This window comes from Corvus moneduloides, chromosome 9, assembly GCF_009650955.1.
Source record: "Corvus moneduloides isolate bCorMon1 chromosome 9, bCorMon1.pri, whole genome shotgun sequence".
In the NCBI taxonomy this organism is placed as follows: domain Eukaryota; kingdom Metazoa; phylum Chordata; class Aves; order Passeriformes; family Corvidae; genus Corvus; species Corvus moneduloides.
In genome coordinates this window covers 14,329,333-14,351,027 of record NC_045484.1, presented here as the reverse complement: position 1 = coordinate 14,351,027, position 21,695 = coordinate 14,329,333, and the positions used below count along the sequence as shown (strand labels likewise).

General features: G+C 38.4%; 1 protein-coding gene across 5 annotated transcripts in view; it reads right to left on the bottom strand.

Moving 5' to 3' along the window:
* DPYD (dihydropyrimidine dehydrogenase) overlaps positions 1–21,695 on the bottom strand; it is a 353,872-nt gene that overhangs the window by 105,707 nt on the left and 226,470 nt on the right. For all 5 annotated transcript variants that reach the window (XM_032117755.1, XM_032117757.1, XM_032117758.1 and 2 more), the window contains 2 exons: positions 7,297–7,365; positions 4,746–4,829 (listed from right to left, as the gene is read on the bottom strand). In XM_032117755.1, the coding sequence (XP_031973646.1) occupies positions 4,746–4,829; positions 7,297–7,365 (153 nt within the window). The remainder of the gene's footprint in view (positions 1–4,745; positions 4,830–7,296; positions 7,366–21,695) is intronic.

The following is a 21,695-nucleotide window of genomic DNA, read 5'->3' as shown; positions in this document are numbered from 1 at the left end:
TGCAGAGTAACCAGGGCTTTGGGGTGTTTTTTCTTTTTGTTTTTGACAGATTTGTCGTCTTCTGAATGAGGCAATGTAGGCTTTTATGAAACTTGCCTCCTAATTGCAGGCAATAAGCACAGCCAGCAGCAGAGGCTGTAGCAAGTACAGCTGAAGTAAAATGAAAATAAAGGTAAGAAAAGAACCACAAAACAAGTTCATTTTACATATAATCTGAATAGTTAAACCACGAGGATCTGGACTTCAGTGCTCACAAGAGACATATACATTCCTTCTTCAATATAAACTAAAAAAAACCCCAAACAATTCCCCAGACCTAGAGCTTAAATGCTAAGATTGCTGAGACAGGCAAAGATTTTTTATATTTTGGAGGTTTGAAGGTATGACTAATTAATGAGAAAGAGTTATATGCCAGGATGTTATTAACTTTTACAATATTTGCTTATAGCATGAAGAATCTCTGTTCTTGCACTTAGGCTGAGATCTCTGAATATGAGATTTGTTGCTTTTGACTTGAGATCTCCTTGTTCATACTGATTATCTTACTCCATATGAACATCTAAGTCCTAGCGCTTCCTTTTATCCAGTACTCATTTCCTACCCCAGTACAAAGAATGCCGTGCCTTTGGTTAGGAATTGAACTGGGTGAATCCACAGAAATGGTTGTCTGAATGGACTCCAGGAGGGCAGGTACTGGCAGCTCCCACTTGGAGTGGGACTACCACCAACACCAGTGAGGTTGGCCATAGCTTTGCCTGCCTGAGCCCTAAAAACTCCAGAGATGCAGAGTACACAGCCCCCCCATGACACCATGTTCCTGATCTGCATCACCTTGTTGGGGAATTTTTTTCCTAATGTGCAATTTGAAACATTCAGCCTGCAATTTGCCCCTTGCTGTATCATCTGACATGATAGTGAATAATCTTCCCCTCTTTGTAGCTACTCTTGCAGCATCTTTGTCACATCCTCTCTGCAGCTGCAGGCTGCTCTTTTCCTCCTTCTGTTGTTTTTCACTGCCCACTAGGCCAAGGAGACTCTCTGATATTTTAGAAGACTTTGGGTATCATTTGTCCTAATCGATCTTATTCTAATGTTTCTAGGGAGATGCACATTAAAGCTCTTAGACCTGGAGTTTCATCGTAGCAGGAGTGCAAAGTAAATCCAGATTACCGACTCAATTTAGCTATTTATTCATTCTCGGCAGAGCAGCTGGAGAGACTTGTTGACCTTTAAACCAAAATCAAAAAGGCAAACACTTAAATTTGTTGATTTCATGACATTAATAATTCTGAATGAATTCAATGCCACTTTTTAGAAAGATAGTAAGACAAAAGAAATTAAACATCTTTGCATGGTTTCCAGTGAAGGAGTGAAGGACAAAAAATGCACCACAAATACAACACCACAAGTTAGACACTGGAATGTGAGCACTACCATCTCACATGCTTGATTTATTATTTTCAGGATTTTATGCTAAAATTAGTACACCAATGAAGTACAGTGGGAAAGGGATACTGTCATTTTTAAATAATCTGCTGTTCACCATATTGTCTTTAATACTAAATGTTTTGTACATATAGGTTATCTGATTCAAAGAAAATCTGTGCATTAGTGCTGGTCAACTTAATGACAAATTTTTAATGATATCCACTTTTATACAGTTGCAGATTGTTATGAAAGAATACAAACCTTAACTTCATTATCATTAATCGGCATTAGTAAATATAATTGACATTTTATACAGAACCAGCTTTAAGTAACTTATTGGCAGCAATACAGATGCCTCTTAATATTACCCTCTGGCTAGCTACGCTGTTTGGGCGCCAGAGTGTCTGCACTAATGACTTGGAATTAAAATCAAATAAAAGCTGAGAACTGTAATTCAGTATAAAAGAAACAGCCATACTTAGTACCAATTTTTATATATATAATTTGGATACACCAGGACCTTTTTTAATTTTCAGCTGATACAAAACAGTGAAAGCATTTGAGAGTAGATAACAAAATAGGATAGAGAAAAATAAATCTGATGTTCCCAGATTTCTACACTTACCCTGTAGGCACACCATAGGAATTGGAATGAGAAGAAAAGTAGACAGTGTAATTAACCTTTCCTTTCCCTTTTTTTTTTTAAACAACAAAAAGGCAGAACATGTTAGACATTATAAATAGTAAAAATACCCATTTTTCTGCCATTATTTTTCATCTCAGCAATTTCTGTAGTTTCCTGAGGATTTAATGTGCTTAGGCATGAAAGAGGCCTAATCCTTGAAAAAATTTCCTATGAAGACATGGATTATGTTATCAAAAAGATTTAAGAAAACCTGCTTCACTGTACAACCAGGAAAGCTGCTCTGCCTCTCAAAGCCTTATGCCCTGACTTCCAGATATCAAGTGGTGGTTTTTTTTTCCTGAGCATATCTGAGCCCTGTCTTCCCCACAGCACCCATGTATGACCTATTTGACTTCAGCTCTGGGGGAAAAAAAAAATAATACTAAAATACCAAAATACTATCTAGCACTTTTGTATCTTCTGATGGAGCCTCCAGGGGCCACCACACATTGTATCCCCCTGAAGGGCTACTGATAAATCTTGTTGCACATATCATTACTTAATCCAGTTTATCCCCACCCTTTGCAACGATAATCTACATTTAAAATCACTATGATTTAATTTTAGCCAACTCTGAGGAAGACCATCAGGATCTAGTGCTCTAAACATGGCTTGTTTTATTCATTTATTCATCTAGAGAAGTTGATTCTTTTCTGAGCTCTCAGTTTGATAAGACAGTTAAGAAAACACAAGAAAATGTTTAAGCAAGAGTAGTATATATTAAACATTCCACAGGATATCCATATTGTATGGGAAAGACAGAAATTTTATTATTATAAAAACATATATGTATATATAAAGTAATCTTCTTTCTTTATGGATCTGATCTCCTCCATGGAGAGTCACAAATCCACACAATAGCCCTGAGTGCTCAGATTTTGCATTTGCTTCTCTGATTTTACAGTAACTGAAAGATACGTAAAAACTCTTGTAGCCAGACAGCTCCCTACTGACTATACATCTAAGCAACTTCACATGCATATATTATTCCAACCCCTGAAAGCTGGAAATAACACACACTTAAAAAAATAAAAAAAACCCATGCTTGGAAAGAGCCTGTTTCAGGTTCTGTGTGGAACCTCCAGGGCTCTCCCTGACCAGCCTGAACCTTTCACAGTGTCCTGCCTTCTCAGGCAGGGGCAAGCCAAACTACTGAGTTACTCTCTGCACACTGAAGGGTGGGAATTTCTTCAAAAACTTAGAGAGATGGCTAAAATAGCAATTTGTTGTTGAATGCAATTCAGAGAAAAAAATAGTAATAACTACTACTGTTGTGCTAGTGTTATCCTGGAGGGCTTTTGTGATTCTCTCCCATTTTTCATCATAACTTGAGTAAATGACCACTGGCCATAAAAAGCATCCAGATTACTTTCATTAAAAATAATGATCTATGGCATGGACCAGATTGACATAATTTTGTTCACAGAAAACAATAAAATGCCCAGTGCACTCTGCCTGACAGTATTGTTATGCTATGATAAAGCGATACTTGGAAGTGCATCCACTGGAAGTGTTGCACTGATTACAGCTCCTATTGCCTGCTGGGTTTTAGAAAGTTAATGATTTAGTTATCCAACCACACCTCAGTTCTTAGAAGTTTTGTGTTTAATTGAGGAAGTGAGGATGAATTAAGATGCTTACTAGCCCTCTACAAAGGGGCCAAGCAAATAACACTATATCAATTTTTGGGGTATATAATCATGATTCCCACTCTGCGTCCCATTCCTCCTCTTCTTCCCCCTGTCCCCAAAATGTATTAAGATGGGAAAGCAAGCAAGGTTCATAATTCTGAAACTTTGACAGTCAAACTCTAGAAAATCTCTCCTGGTAGACTGTGAACCAAGATTTTTCAGAGACCTTCCATTCACCACATTTGGGCATTTTTCAGAGCCAAAACAAATTTCAAACCACGACAAAAACATGCAAAAATCTACAAACTTCAAAAGGATATTAGTATGAGAATTAGGGTTGGTATGTGTATCTTTTCTTTCAGTGGGCAAAACAACACACATTCTCCTAACTGAAGTCATGGGATATATTGACAAGTTCTGCAACAGATTTCTGCATGGCAGAGACATCAGGCATGGTAATTCCAATACAAACAGTATAAACCAATGAATCTATAGGTTACAGAACACAGGCTTTTATTATAAGAGAAGATGTTAACTGAACATAGTACTACCAGAATGTATGGTCTCTTCTGTGATTCTGAAATACAGTTAGGTTCATATGTTAAAAATTGTGAAACTAAATGTGTATATACCTCATGTCCTTCAAAATCATTACTGACATACGCAGTAGTTACTAGGTTGTGATTTAAAAGGTATCTACAGGGCACTGAAATGGAAATCAACAAATTCTGTCCAAGTGCTTTTTCGAAATTATTTGTTTTCATCATGTTCCTTGTCAAATACATAATGCATTTTTGTTCTCAGCAAAACCAAGCATTTTGTACATTCTCAGTTTCTCTTTTTTTTTTTTTCCTTTCATCACTAAATATTTAAACACATTCAACCTAAAAATCTCAAGCTGGTAATCTGCTGCTTGTGTCTTGCCCCCTGAGGTGTAACTATCAATGTGGCAGTGCAGGATAGCTGGAGAGACATTAAAGAGATTGTGGTTACAATCCTACCTGCCCACAGGCCAGTCCCATGCCTCGCTCCCCCATACCATGAGGACATGATAAATTTAACTCCAGCGCATCAGCACCAGCAACCTATGAAACATGAAAAAGGAAAAAAATTGCAAAATTAATTTCAAGTAATGTACTCTTTCCTGTAGCACTTACTGTTCATTTTATATAGATTTCTTTAGACATTTGATTTATTTTTATTTTTTTATAAGAGAAAAAGCTATGGTTATGATATCCTAAAAAACAAGCATGTTGATCATTAGAGATAAAAACTTCAAAAACCGATGTGGTTTCCAAAAATTATTAAGGAATTAGAGTAAAAAACCAAGTAAATAGATAGGAAAAGAATAAAGAGTTGGTTCTGGAAAATGCTAAACAATGAAATGTAACTACAGGGCCTAAGAGCAGCACTGAGAGAGAGGTCTGGCAGTCAGTATCACACAGGTGTTGCTGTGCTCTGAAGAACTGTAACTCAGTAGTAAATTTTTCCTTTTTTGCTTTAATGGATTTAGTCTTCAAATTTTCTGCAGGTGCCTGTACTGTGCCATAACTTTTGTCATTAAATAAATTTGTTTCTGAAGAACAAGAGAGTAATTAAAAAAAAGTCTATACAAACATATTATTCATGCTAATTCTGTTCATCGCCCTCAATTAGTTACAATTACAAGGGGAAGGAGCCGAGCTGTCCGAGGGCAGCACACAGACACGCTCCTCTTCCTTTCTGCTGAACTGCTCCAGCCTGACATGAACATCTCTCCTGTTGCCTTCCAGCAGCTCTAACTAGGGTTTTGTTTTGCATTTGCATTTTGTTTTTGCTTATTGAACTGGAGTGACTTTGCCTGCTGTGTGGCCATGGTTCAGCAACTCCCAAAGTGCGTGAGCAGGGGAGAAGCCATCCATCACTCCCAGGACCCCTCCCCGCTCTGGCCGGCTCCAGGAGCCCGGCCATGCCGCGCTGCTGCCGGTGCTGTCGGCCGCCCTGACAAGCTGACCTTTTGGATGAATAGGTCGTCCTCCTGCTGAGACACTGTGGTACCTTCTGGAGCTTCTGCTCTGATGAAAGCCACATCTATTACCTCCTAGGTAGGATCCTACGCATGCCATTAAACATCCCTGCTCTTCAGCTGCGCATTCCCAGGCACTCCAAACTACTGCTGCTCTCCACAGGGCAGACACCAACAACTACTTCCCAGAAGAATGTTGTATCACATAGATGGTTTACACATCATTGACTGCATTTAAAGAACCACTTTTTTTCTATAGGAGTAACATAAATACAAGCACAGATTGGAAATATGTATCTTAAAGTTGGACAGCAGTACCACTGGATTAAAAAATCAGGAGCAAATAGCACAAAAAAGCCATCCATCTCAGTCAGTTTAAAAGTGGCACTGCTTCTGTCAAGCACAGATTCCAAAATATGATTTCATGTTCTATTAGGTAAATACAGGTATAAATTGAAATAGTGCTGAAGATCACCAAGCTAATTATTGATAATGTTTAATTTCACTTCTCTAAGTCCACAAAGTGACTTTTTTCCTCATAGGTTTAAAATGCTCAAAGAAAATCAAGAAGTGTCGTCCCACATAACCACAGGAGGGCTTAGAACACTGAATAAAGAAACAATGATGTCCAAACATTCTGCCATATGAAAACACAAATTCAAGGTATCCACACCTCCATCCATACATATATAAAAGCATATTTCAAATTTAAACATTTAAATCTGAGCTAATGCTAGCAATAATGACAAGCTAATTTTTTCTTTGCTTAAATTTGTTAATACTATGCTTTTAATTTCCTTTAGATACTTTATATGGAAAACACACTTTAATTTAAACATAGCAACTTTGCTTTCCATTCAGATATAGACACCTTTCTGAATGAAATTAGTGCAGTCCTGATAAGTATCTCTTATACTACTCCCTATGGACACAGGTACATGTTATTAAATAGTTTTTTCCTCAAATTGAATAGAAATTTCAGGTGCCTAGTCTGTTTGCTTTTCTGTAAGATTGGATTTATATTATAGAAAGCCCGCTGACTGCTATTATATATGCTGACTTTCTCAGCTATCATTTTTGAAAGTCTGTATTAAAACTAGAATAGCATTAAATGAGCCCTTTATACTTTAAATATTCAAGAGTTTTATATTCAAAATTTCTTCTAGTGCTGTCAAACTAGTGCGCCTGTAGGCAAGGTAAGATCAAGTTAGGCTCTCAAAGGCAGAATTAAATTTTATCAGGGCATCTGTCATAATATACAGTTTGCTTAAAATGCAAATAAAAAGTATATAGATTCAAAGACTAAAGGCTTTGCAGCTACTGCTTAAAAATCCAAGGGACCATTTTTATGGAACAGATTTCCTTTAAATTTACATTTCCATCATTTTAATGAAAATATAGAATAAACAAATTATAATGGACATGTTTTAAATTCTCATTTTTCACTTTGAATCTATTTCTTTCAAGAAATTCCTTACTGCAGCTCTTGTTTTTAAGGAGAATTAAAAAAAAAAAAATACACAGAAATACATTTAGGAAACCATTACCTCAGCCATTTTTGAAAGTTCAGTCCAGTCCTCCCTGTTATAGCTGCACATGATGCTGGCAATCAGAACCTGGAAAGAGCATGTATGCATTATATATCGTTTTACACCATGTTAGCAGATTTTGTAATACTGTACATTACTGTGACTCTAGACATGGACTGCACAGCCTGCATATGGGAACTACCAGCTATCTGCCAGGAGCTATAGAGTGAAACACAGCTGCAGACTTCACTGGGGACAAGAAAGAGTGAACAAACTCATCTATTGTATCCCTGGCCTGTAAAGAAGGTCTATCCATGTGCATCCTCTTTGTCGTGTGACACAGTGAGAACAAAGTCTGTCCTACACGCAGAGCCAACCAGGGAACTGTCAAGACATACTTGTTCCTGAGGTCAGAGGAACGAAGTCATTATTCACCATAAATACAAATGAAAGAAGCATTTGGACTGTTCAGAGGTAGGTGAGACATCAGTGCATGAGTTTACACTCTAATGTGGCAGTGTATGAACACAATATTCCAGCTGACTTCAGGAATCCAGCACACATCAAACCCTGACCTCTGGAGTCTCATACCATGCAACTTTAGGACAATGACAGCCAGCCAGAACTATTTTGTGTCCCAGAGGCAGCAACAACTGCCTCTAGCTGCTGCTCCCTCTAATGTATTTTTTTGAGGTTCATGTTTTTAGGTAAAATAAGTTCTACTAGAACTCTTCGGGGTGTGGGGGGGCAGCTAGACACAGAGTTGCATACAGTGCTATTTACTGTTAAATGAATGTTAACTACTCCTCTGGTCAATAAGCAGTTCAAGTGACATTGCTAATTTCTATTTAAGACTAAAATAAAATCATGTATTTTGCACCCAAAGATCAGACATTGAAATTCTGAAGTTGATACATTTGAGGTAAGATGAGCAGAGAATTCAGCCCAGGAATTCCTGCATGAAGGACTTCTTGGAAGAATGATGTTTGGAAGGAAAAAACAACAGAGAACTATATTGCAGCAGCTAAAAGGTTAAATCAGAAAAGAAATCATAAAACTTAATAGAAGTCTACCTGCTCAGTTTGTGTTCAAAGCAACACTAGCAGAGGAGAACAGAGAAGCATCTGGCCACACTCTTATTTATTTCACCCTCTTACATGAAACTTTAACATGAAAGTTTGATTGACAGGTAACATGACATTTGATTTTAATCTTTCTGTTTTCCAAGCAAGTTTTACTGTCATCATTAATATCTAGGGTGGGCTTAATCTGTCACCCCCTCATTTTAACACTTCCCTTGAACTTTCCCATAATGCTGAGGGTTAATGACTCATTCACTTCAAACAAATACAGAAAAGCATGGTGTAGAAAAATTGTCCAACACACACAACTGCTGAAACTGTAAACTCCCAAATTATCTCCATAAGAAGGAGGAGATATGTAGTATCTTCAAAATGGAAGGAAACACACCTTGAAAAGTAAGGCAGGTATGGAGAAAATTGGACATGTTGAGGTTACATTCTAGCCATTTAAAAGGACAATACCACTTATCATCATTATTTCCACTGTTTTGCTCTGATGAGTCTCTACAATCAACCCACATACCTGCAGACTGCCCACCCACTCACCCTTCCTTCTGGCTGGTGTTTGTAGGATAGGAATCTGGTGAGAAGGGAAGTGTTTGATGAAGCGCCTGCCTTGCCTGCAGGTGCCCATTTGTGCTCACCTCTGGCACAAAGATAAGACCAAACTTTTCATTAAGCACACACAATCATCACTGCCCATGCTTTTATTCCACTCTGACAGGGATAAAGTATCTCTCTCCTACACCATAATTTTTTAAATTGGGAAAAACCTTATATAGCTATATAGGTAAAATGTTAATGAAACAAAATCTGCTCTGTGTCCCGTTTGAATATTCAAGACAAATCGAGTGCTCTGGAAATAAACAGAAATCTCTTTTAAAGAACTTTAATTTTTAAAAGCAAAAATTGTGAAAAATCTGTTGAAGAAATTATATATGAGAAAAATTCAAAGCAACTGGAATTTATCTAGAAACCACATCTTGTCAAATTCATGCTTTTTAAAACTAAAGCAAAAAACAGCCCAGCAGCTCAGACACTGACAACATGATAAGGATTTTCACAGTTGCAGTCACAATCCAAAGCACATCAGAAATCTGCACAATTGAGCTTTAAAACAAACCAAATTTTCCAATGGGAAAAGTTGTAAGACAACAAGGGTGGCTGACTATATTCATAAGTAGTTGAGTTAGGTTACATCAAGTGCTACTAATGAAATTTGGAAATTCTGCTGGGAGTGTACAAAAGAGGAGGAACATGATCTGTGATGTTTCAAAGAGCTGTTAATTAAGACAACATGCTTATTTAGTATTGATTAGTTTTAGGATTCATATTTAAAATTAAGCCAATACTTTTTGACAGAAGCAGTAGTTTACAATAACAAAAATAACTGAAAACAAATATTATGTTTCTGCCATGACTGTTCACAGGAAAGCCATGATCTCAGAGGGAATAATGAAAATTTAGAAGTAGTAGGGATTTTATTATTTTTTTTTTTCCTCAGTGTTCTCTTATAACCTGAAAATAAACTTATTTCCTAGGTGGAAAAATATCCCACAGCACTCTGTGTTAACAAAACTGACCTTCCCCAAAACAACTTCACAGTCTTTTCATTTGGAATCAGTGCCCATGACAAAAAAATAATCACTGTCACGTGTGAACATTTAGGGGAACTATCTGTGATGCCTGAGGTTTGGATCTACTCCTAAAATCACACATGGAAATTTATAAAGAAAATACAGACTATTATCTCCTACTACCTAAAAGAGAATAGCAAGAACAAAGTAAGAATTACAAGTGATAAAATGCAGAGGTTTTACTGAAAAGTAATAAACAAGAATTGTATCACATTTCAGCTTCTTAGTCTCTTCTCACTCATTTTTCCAGTGCCTACAATGCCATGTACCACATTGCCACCCCTGCAACTTTAATAGCCCCAAACAGCTGGTATCTCATGAAAGTCCAGCACATGGCCCAGTCCAGGAGCATCTGCAGAGGGCACATCCTTTCTTTTGATTCCTGAAATTTTCAGTGGCAACCTGACATGAGCTTAATTACAGTGGTTTGAGCCACAAGTGTGAAGCTGCACCACGCTTCCCAGCTTACAAAAGTAGACTCCTGACAGATCCTACAATGAAGCTGCTGCTAAAGTGTAGTAAGTGGTAAATGAAGGTTGACTAAATTGCAGCTTTGTCATAGCTGGAGTGTGGGCTGCCTGCAAACCGTGCATGATTGAAGCACAGTGGGGACCACTGGCCCATTTCTTATCACAGATCAAAATCATAGCTGGTATTTGCTGTTCCCTCTTCTCCTCCATCCAAACTGCTGTTTTGCCTGTTGTGGGAGATGCTGCTGCCCTGCCCTGCCCCGGGGAGCACAGCAGCCCTGCGGACTCTGTCCCTCCCTGACGATCACTGTGACAGACGTCACCAGACAAGGGCTTTTCGCTCCGACACCACACAAGGTGAGGGACAATTTCTCCAAATGCCTACAAAGGGACAAATGCATGTTTGCAACACCACACACTGTTCTGTGTTCAGAATTTTCCTGATCATTCATGGAACAAAAAGGTCCACAGTAAAACTTGTTTTTTGTTGGAGGAAAGGGAGATGGAAGAGGGAGGATATGTAATGTACCAGTTAGGACACCATTATAAGATGAATATACTGTAGCTAAAGCAGTAAAAAGCTACATTTCACACAATTCTGTGACTAATGCATTAGTAGTTGTTCTACTTAAAAGAACACTGACAAGGTACTTCTCATAATCCTTAAAATATTTTTCTCCCTGTTTATAATAATCCCCTGGAAGCTTCAAGTAGAATCTATTTCCCTTGTGAATGATTTTTTTTCTCTTCCATTATCTCTGTGTGGATGTCTCATGAATGCAATAGCATTAAAAGAAATAAAAAGGATGAGGTTTGCCACTGCATATGTTTCCAAGTGATCTTTCTTTCCTAGCACATGGAATTCACCGCAAGAGGTTGCAAAACAAAAGGAAGGAGAAAAAAAAACCCCAAAACTGGGCCTAGTTTGGGTCACATCTATTTAAAGCCAGAGAGCAGTAAAACCCTATGTTGACAACTACCATTTGTCCGGCACTGCTCTGCAGGGAGTAAGGGAGTTTCAGTACACTCAAATGGTCTGAAAAAAAAGTCTCGGGGGCTGGATTTAAATGTGAACACTGTCAATTCCTGCAAATTTAAGAAAAATTCTCAACATATAGAATGAAATCACAATCCTCTACCTTCATGCCCATGATAACAAAATTTATTTTGGTCATCTCACACAGGCCAGAGCCTGTATCCTAACTTACTCTTCCAGGCCTGTGCATAATCTCCCTGCACTTCAGGAAATCCAGCCACCATATAGTTTCTGCTTTCTCTTCCCTGCCTCTCCCCTCCCATTGCTGCACCAGACTTGAGGGCAGTTCTGCATCATGTCCATAGATGCTCTATTTAGATTCTGCTGCTGGCCACAACATGCACCCCTCTTTGATTTCTCAAACACTGACAAAAATCCACAGTATTTTATTTTTTATGTGCTTAGTCCTTGCAAAAATAGAAAGAGATTCTTAGCATCATCTTTAAAAGACTGTGCTCCCCTGAAAGCTGCAAAATCAAGAGGAGCTTTCAAGAAGGCTGAAGGACTGGGTTATTTAACAGCTACTTGTTTGGGAAGCAGACATAAGGAACAGGAGGATAATTGGTGTGTAAAGAGAGGGTGCAGAGATTGAAGACTTTATTAAGAACCAGATTTCAATACCCAAAAAATTATTGTTGACCAAGCTAAATTTCAAAAGGTATTTGTGTTTGGCTCAGATGGAAAGACCTCAACCTTCCTTTCAAGTCATGTTTCTTCTTCTAAAACAACAGAGTACAGCCTTACCACATGACCTGCTTAGTCTGAACAAACTGAAACATTTTAAATCAAAATTCCTCACGGAGCATTTTCTAAGAAGGAGCTTGGCAGTGAAGATATAATCTTTCTAGAACAATGGCAAAAATAAGATGTTCAGTTCACCATTCACCAGTGGAAAAGGTACCTACATCTACACAAACATACAAAGAGAGAAGAACTTCTGGGCAGCTGAACCACTGTTCCACGGCATTAAAATCACCCATCTGTCAGAATGTGGGGTACGTGCACTCAGTTGTGACCCACACCACCTCTCACCCACACATCAGAACAGGCTGATGCACTGGGAACCTTTCCCGAAGGTACTGCACAAGTGCAGCTATGAGAGCACATGGTCCACCAGGTGCTTGGTGAGAAGTTAACAAAGAATGGTTTATAGGGCACTCCTATATCCAATTTCAATGACACAATAAATAACCTTGCAAATATCTACATGGAAAAAACACCTGCTGCAGATGGACTTCTCATAGCTCTTCATGTAAGTCAAACATACGGGCCACAGGCCAGACTGCCCTCACAACAGCTCTTACGATGCAGTCTCAACAGCAAAAAGCAGTGAGGGAATAACAACAGCACCATGGGATTTTTTGGGTTGGTACCGATGTTCTGCCTTCTCGAAACTCACACCAAGAGCCTTCCTCTCTAACTCTGCCTCTTGCACAGCATCAGGTTCAGGACAAGTCACAACTGTGTCACACCATGCCAGCAGAAAAGCTCTTGGAAGCTTTGTGCTATTCACTGCCGCCTGTGGCCGCCTTCTGCTTTCCAAAATGGCCACTGGCTGATGAAATGATCACCCTCAAAACAATAGAGCCAGAATTACCAATGTACAGAACACTTCTAACACCCACTGTACAAGACAAGAGTACAAGCGCAGCAAACATTCTGTACTGCACAAATATGCTCAAATGTGCAGTATTGAAAACAACGGGAGCACAAACATTTGCTGCTGTAAAAACAACCCTCTGGAAACCAGCCTGATTTTGATGCCGTGTACACTCAGCCTGGTTTCTCTTTTTCTGTACATTCTTGTAAATTTTGATTTGTTGCAGAACTGAAATAAAAATAAGCTTCTTATTAAAAACTACCTAGAACATCAAATCCCATGCAATAAGAAAGTTAACAATTGTAAAACCTGTCATGTCTCTGAGAAGCAGAGGAATTATCTTGTTATCAATTTAATAATGGAACACCGAAGTAAATGATGCCATCCACTGACACCAGTAACACTGTCTCTCCTGGGAAATTCATGTTGGTAGGAACTGTCAATCTAGATGGATATGGACATATGAAACATTGTACCTTCAGTCCATAAATCTATTCTTTCTGCGCTGCCTTAATAAAAAGATTCTGCATGATGATAAAGCCAAGCAATGCAGAATGTCTTGACACTGCTGACCTGCAATTCTCCTTCTCTTCTCTCTTCTTTTTTCAGGGAATTTACTCTCCAGTAAATAATTTAACAATCTCTAACCATCCATTGTTTTCCTCCTTCACTTGCACTTAAAAGACATATATTTGAGTAAATGAAAATAAGACAAGTAGGGGATTTTAGTATGGTTGTTACTCAGCTGTAGCAAACCCTTTCTCTGCCTTGTTACTTTATAGTGAGATCTCCGAATGGTTTTTTAAAGTGAAGGGCAAGTTAGATGCAACAGAGCAACACAAAAACAGGCCAAACATTATAAGTACACAACTAAGTCTAGTTGATAAAAGTTTGAAAATACTATGATTTGCTCTGTATCACATAAAAGAAATCAGCGTGAGCAGAAAACGGCAAAGATTCTATTCTCAGGCTAAATGGAGATGCTTATTTTTAAAGGCAATTACTTTCACGATGACTGCTTCTATCAATGACACCCACCTATTTAATGATATTATTTTATGGATTTCTGTGAGTACACTGGGCTACAACTTCAAAATCAGGCCTAGAGCTGTTAGGTTCTAACACCCTCAGACAAACACAACCCAAAAGGTATGAACAAACCTTTTTATTTGCAAAATAAACACAACATTGTGTCTTTGATGGGAGCACAAGGCTAAGCAGGCTGCTCTTTAGAACTTGCTGCACCTGTAGAAAAACAAGGGAAGTACTTGGTTTCGTAAGTGCTCCTCTACCACGTCAGACTCAGCACCACATCAGCACTACCAGGGCAGCAGTTGAGCTACTGTGCCCTTGGCCCTGCTTACACAGAAATGTGCAGGCACAGATCACAGACATGGAAAGTGTGGATAGATCAAAAGCTCACCTTATGAGAGTCCTACTGATTCACAAGGCAACTGAAAAAAAGTGAATGGTCAGGAAAAAAAAAGATCTGGTGCATCTCTCATGACTCAGGGCACTCTAATTAAGAAGTGGTAACTTCTGAAGGGTGAAAAAGGAACCATGGAATAAGAGTTCCCCAAAACATATCTACAATGAAAGGGAATATAGCACCTGTATGGAGTACTTCAGGGAAACTCAAATATTTAACATGATTAGAAAAAGTATGTCCATTTTATGACAGACTCTTGAAACTTTTAGTACTTCAGGTAAACCCTTCAAATTACATTGAAAATTACCTATGTGGCTAAAGACTTCCCTGGAAATTTGATAGAATCTCTGGGATTTTATTTTTCATAGGAAACCTATCCTAGTTCAACCTTTAGTCTCTTTGGTAATGACTGAAAACAAATGCATGAGTGAATGGAAATAAAGGCTGAATCCAAGAGAAGAGTGAAGACAGATACTAATTTTTGGCAGCACTTCTTTCTAACAATGCCTGAAAGTCCTTGTGGAATTGGCACACCCCTGCTGTATTTCTGTACTTTCCACACTGATTTAATATAAAGAGAAAGCAGAGGAGGCCAAAGCAATATTGGAGAAGCTAACAGAAAAAGAATATATCTAATTCTATGATATTTCAGACACATGCTATGACCTGTAGCAAAAGCTTTACACCAGGGTGCTGACACATTATTGATTCTCAACACCACGTAAGGAAGACAAGGCTAGAAAAAGGCTACACAAATTTGTGAATTTTTTCCTCCACCTTTAGAAATTTTTCTCTTATCAAATTCTCTGCCCAGATACACACAGTCCTTTTTACCACAGTTCCTAGAGCACCTCGCTAATTGTTGCTCTTTATTCTCACAATAGCACAGGCAACTCTCTGCAGGGTGCCCCTCTGAGAGGGGAAGCCAACTGGAGAAGAAGATGTTCAAGGCATGTAGGCTGCTCCCACGGAGGGAACGAGCAGCTGTTGACTGAAAGGAACCCTAAGATCCCTTCCAGACCTTGGCTGCTTCTAGATATATACAGATGTATTTCCCCTATTACTTAGCAGCAAAGCTGCTTAACTTACTAGAAAACAAATTCAGCGGAAAATACAAAGAGACAAAATATGGAATGAATAACTTCATCAGAGTTTCCTAACCCCTGCCCTCTGTCAGCTATCAATTCCCCGGGTCAAATCTGTCTCTTTGCATCTCTGGGAAGTCCATCCTATCTCTTCTCTTGTTCCATCACCCCCAGGGCTTCTTTTAATTCACTTCCTTGGATTTTGAAGGCTCAAGAAAGCTAGCAGTACCAGTGCTAGTCGAGGAGAAAATTGTGACTCAGAGAGCAGAGAGAAAAACCCCTCCCTTTTTACACTTCAGAGCCCTGTGATCTACTTCATCATGTGACATTGCTGGTGCCAGAGGGATGCTTGGATGGAGCAAATGATTTTGTCAGCCAGGTTGCATCCTCCACAACTCACCCACTCTCTCTCTGTGCACCATCATCCTCATAGTGATGCACTAAAAAGCACTGATAATTTACCTGATTTTGCACAACCACTCCAGTTAGGCTGTTCTGGGAGGTGAGGGTATGGTAGTTAAGAAGATGTGTAGCAACAGGCTTTAAGGCTCATCCTATCTTCAGAAAATTATCTAATGGCTTTAAATGACAGCTGCATGGAGGAGACCTCTCAGTCCCTAAATACTATTTGTATTTAAATACTATAAATAAATAGTATATAAATACTATTTCCCTAGGTATTGGTCTAGGTATGGGACTTCACAAAGAAGAGAGGTTCTTCACAGCCCCAAACCTGCCTGATCAGTGGAGCAGGCTCACCTCATGACTGGAGACAACCTGCAAATACCCACATGGTTAAAAGCATGGGATCTTTTCACTGGCCAAAGCAAGACCAGTGGGATCCATCCCCACCAAAACCTTTCATTTAGAAAAAAATATTTCATGTGTAAATATTTCTATGGTGAAAATTACAGTAAAATAGTCCATTAGCAAAGAAAGAAACTCTGCTTTCTGGCAGGCACAGAACTTTTCAAGAAGTGAAGATGAAAACCCATGTTTTCTGTTGAACTCGATCTCTTCATATATCTTTCCTATCATCCCCTGGTATTTCCCAGCCAGGCCAAAAACTCAGTGAACAAGAGTGCTACTATGCACTGAACCTCCTGATGGCAGGTCTGCAGTGCTCCCATCTGTGGTATGATCAGAAAAGTCTCATGAGTGGGTAGCTTTTTTTTTCTGTGCAGACATTAGAACTTACTTATGTAGCTAGCTGTTATGTCTGATGACCCAAGTAGTTCTTTGGCTACACTCCAGCAGCAAAGAAGATACAAAATTAAGGGCTGTAAGTTGGCAGTTACCTTCTGACTAATCTTTCCTCCTCAACTGCCAGTTCGACCCACCTCTTCATATTTTAGGGAAGCTCATGTGAAGATGCTGAGAAACTGAAAGAGGCCTTACTATTTTCACTGTATATGTGGAAATTTAATAAAATTGTTACCTAACTTGTTCAGCATATTGCTATGTGATTGGACATTTTAAAATTAAAGTGCATTGAATTTTGTACAGGTTTATAGCCTCGTTCAAATGACCATTTAAATGAAAGCACTGAAAAACCTAGTGTTGGTGAGATTTTTATCAATGACCCAGCTGTATGTATGTTCCCAAAAAGATAAACTGAAAATAAATCACGTGAAGTGTGGATGCCTTTGGCAGAATCAAAGGCAGAAGTCCTTCTAGGAACCAGAGGCGTGCTGAGAGTACACTGAGAGAATGCAAATATAACACACATGCATTTTTAATACCCACCCTTTGCTTTAAGATACACATACTGCACTCAGGTAAGAATTTGGGGTACCTATAAAATCACACAATCTTTAGATACTTTCATCTGAGCTGGATATAACTTAAATGAAGCATTCTGCAAGCATATTCAAATTTTAATACAGTTAGATAGAGAGAGCATAAATGGCTAGGTGGCCAAGAATGGTGTGCCTAAGAAGAAGTTTATCACATTACACTGCAAGAATAATGAAGCAGATTTTTATAAATGCTACCCTGAAATTTAGGAATAGCGCTTCAGTATTTTGTTTTCCAAACATAAGACTTTAATTAGCTATTATGTATAGACAGAAAAAATAACATAAGTACAATTTTATAACAAAAATATTAAACATAAAAAGAAGTAAAAGAAAATTAAACTTGAAATAGATTAGGAACCCTGCACTTAAAAATGAGAGAAAGATGTAAAAATAAACCGGTGAAAAAGCATTCTTCCTGAGATTTGTGAGACTGGGAAGTGTAGTGGCAGTAAATAGGAGAGAAAAGCACTCTGCTGGTTTCTTAGTTTACATTTAACCTACATGGCTCACAAGAAAGGATGTATTTAAGTCTCCCTTAAACAAGTCTTTAAAATATTTATTTGGGTTTAAGTGTTCAGTAAATAAGTACTTACTGTCACACACTTCCTTCAACACTTAAAAGACCATCTCCACTAGCTCTGCATACAAGGTTTCAGCAAACACGTTACTGCTGATTTATGAGTTACCTCTCACGGGCACACCTGCAGCCAGTGGCTGCTCTAGTGCTCTTTGAAACCCCATAAAATAGGAGGTAAGGCTGGTTTGCTACATCTAAAATGGAAGAAATTCATATTAACTTGAATCAGCCTGTACTTGCTGCAAGTTCCCAACAGTGGTAGTTACCCCACTGGCACACTGCAGTTTGCTATACCAAGGTAATTGGCTGGCATGTCCGTGTACACATAACCCTGTATTAGACTAAGACAATATGAAGATAACAAAATTGCTTAAAAAAAAAAATTAAATATAAACGAGGATGAATTGAGATCTAGAATATGGAAATGTGACAGATGTGAGAAGTTTAGTGCTGAAGACTCCGTAAAAGTTCATGATCATAGTTCTTAAACACAATGTGCATAAAAAGTTTAGAAGCTACCAGCAGTATTGAGGGTATAGATTAAGATCAGTTCAGAGCCCACTAAGAATTCTGCTCATCTACATGTTCCTCTTGGTAGATAAAGAAAAAAAAACATCTTGGAACACTTTATTCCCACATCTCACTCAGAATTTGAGATTTTTCCCTAGCCCCCCTCACCAGAAAGCACAGGAGGCTGGGATATAGTCCAGCTGCTGTCAATCATGCTGAAGAGCTGGCTCTAATTGTGATAGATTCAAGCATGTGCCTCTGCCTTTCTTGTCTGAGCTAGAACAAGTCTGCAGAGAGCCAGCTCTCCTACTACCGGCACAGTTCAGAGCAGCAAACGCCGCACTTGCTTCTGAACAAAAATAAACAGTTTGATGGTATAACTGCATCTACACTGGGTTCTGCCAGGACAGCAGTTAGATGCCATTTTATTTTTAGTATTCCTAGCCTACATAAGTATGCGAGCAAGCCTTTTAAATATAGACCTAGCCTTCATATTTTTCTTCATTAGAGCTCTAGCAGAATGCCTAAAATGTAAACCACATCACAGAATATCCAGAATATGGGCTACAGGAACAGCATATACTTACTACTTTGCTCAGGTATATATTCGCTTTCCTATTATTATTGTAATATACACTACATAAAAGAGAAAAAAGCAGAATTATCTAAATCACATATGCTCAGTGCTTCATAAAAGACTAAAATCGTATCACAGACAGTAAAATTAAGGTCAAAGGTACTGTGCATTTTAGAAGATCAAATTCTATAATTTAGCCAATTGCCTATGACAAACATGAAATGGAAATTAGGAAGATGTATTTAGGGGATATATATTTTGCACAGATAACCAGACTAGCAGAATGCTGTAATTTTTACAAACTTTAGATTTTAATTTTGATGGACTGTTGACTGCTAATAATTTTTAAATTTTGCCATTATTTTATTTTTAAGATTTATCTTGTAACATTGCCACAAGGTCATTTTATCTCTATCTAACGGCATCTATATCTTAATATTAAAACAATAACTACCCAGAAAAGGGCATTTCCCAGGGAGTAATGACTGGCTGGGAGGAGTTGATGGCCTGAGGCACTGCTGAGGGCCATTAACCCTGGCCAGTCATTAATCGCCAGGAAATGCCCTGCACCAAGGTTGTTATTGCTATTTTAAGCACAGATTGAAGGGGGTGAAATGGACATCTGAGCATACAGGGGGTCTAATGCATGATGCCATTTCCTTTGTTGCAGTTTATGGAGGACATTTCTACAATCTACAATCCTGATTCCCATCCAGATCACACAGATCGTTTTGGAGCACTCTATTACGTACGTGCACAGTAACTCACCAAACTGAGAAAAGAATTAGGATTTTTAAGAGATTGTCTTTTCCCTCTAAATAATAGTCTGCATATTCACACTTCAATAAGATAAAAAGAAATATGCAACTCCTCATGTCACTGTCAGCAGAATTACATTCTAGAAATATCTTTTTAATCACACTGTCTTTATGTTTAGGGCATTTCTTTTGTCAATACTCCTACTTAATGACCGTTCACATATCTCTGCAGAAAAGGAATTTTTAGCAGCAACTGCCAAAGCACATCCTGAAGCAGCTTCTGCTGATGCTAGCCATTAAGGAGTTTGTCTTTTCCAGTAATCAAGCAGATTGGGTCATTTTCTAGGAGATGGTTGGTGAAGTATTTCAGAAACTGCTTTAATTTTCTCCTACTTCTTACCCTAAGGCTAAAGTTTTAAAGATGGTTCATAGACCTCACAGAACTGTGAAAATTGTTCTTTTTTTTCCAGGGATCAATAAATCACTTTTTAAATCAAAAGGATATTCTTAGCATATGTACAAATAGTCTTCTGCATTACTGAACTACTCACTATTTTTCAAACCCTAGCCATGACAGTAAAACAAACAAAATAAATCACGGCTTTATAACATGCATAGGAAAGAACTACAGTTCTCCACTAAACTAGTCTGACAGGTTTCTCAACAAAGCTGTAGTTTCCAAGTGCAAAACATAAAAGACCTCACATTTTTCTTCAAGGTCCTAATTTGTCACCACAAACATGTACATCTGAATCATAAATTGATTGTAAATATCTCACTGAGCTTACCATGTTGTCCTATTTTCAGTTGCAAATTGCAGTTTCCAGCAACAGATAATGTGCTTTCTTAAAATAAAATTCCCTCAAATTGATGGCCAGAATATGTATTTCCACTTCTTTGCCAGATTAATAACCGTATTTTTTAAAAACTTAGAATAAAAAATCCCCCAGTGGGAATATTGTGCAGTTGGGATCAAACATTATCACATGTACTGCACAGTCATTTGAACATGCATGATCAGACATTGAGTAAATTTTTAGCAGATTTTCTTGTATTACTGGATTGTCTGAGGTGACCCTCTGGAAATGGAGCAAATCTTAGTGAATTGAAAGCAGCATCTCAATTACAAACCCTTTAGCACATCATTTCAGACTAGTACAAAATAAAATATATATATATCAGCTTCAGTTCAAGTAATGTCGTTACATGCTAATCAGGTTGTCAAAATATGATACAGGAACAGTGGTCCAAAGGCTGAGACAGGACTGGGAGGCAGAGAGGGCTTCTAATCCTGGGTGCCAACCTAACAGCTCCTCTTTGTGCACTGACAGTGTAAATCCACAGGAATGGTTACGCAGCTCAGTCCCCTTTCTCCCACATGCACCAGCAGCAGCTCCCTAGGGCAAGCTCACAGTAGTATTTCCCTAGAAAACTTGCCCAGCTTTTAAGAAATCTGTGGCACAGGAATTCCCTGAGTCAGAGGTGATGCTTTCAAATAGCTTTTCCAGTAGGTTTTTCTCAACCTGTATGTACCTCTGGGACTGGCTGTGCCCTGTAAGAATGAGCTCCACAGCTGCCGAGCCATGTGGTGAAGAATCTCCTATCACTCATTTCCACCTATCACCCTTCTGGTTCCAATCCAGAAAGATGTGAATCTCACAGTATATTCAAAATGTGAAGGGAAAAAAAAAAAAGAACACGCTGGCATAGTGATGGGTTTTGCTGTGTTTTCTTCCTTTCCTAGAAATTCTGTGTTTGATAAGCTTTATTTCAATGTTATTCAGCATTAAGCTGAGATTTTCATAGTGCTCTCTTACTGTAACCCCAGTATAGTTAGCTTGCTATCACTCACTGTAC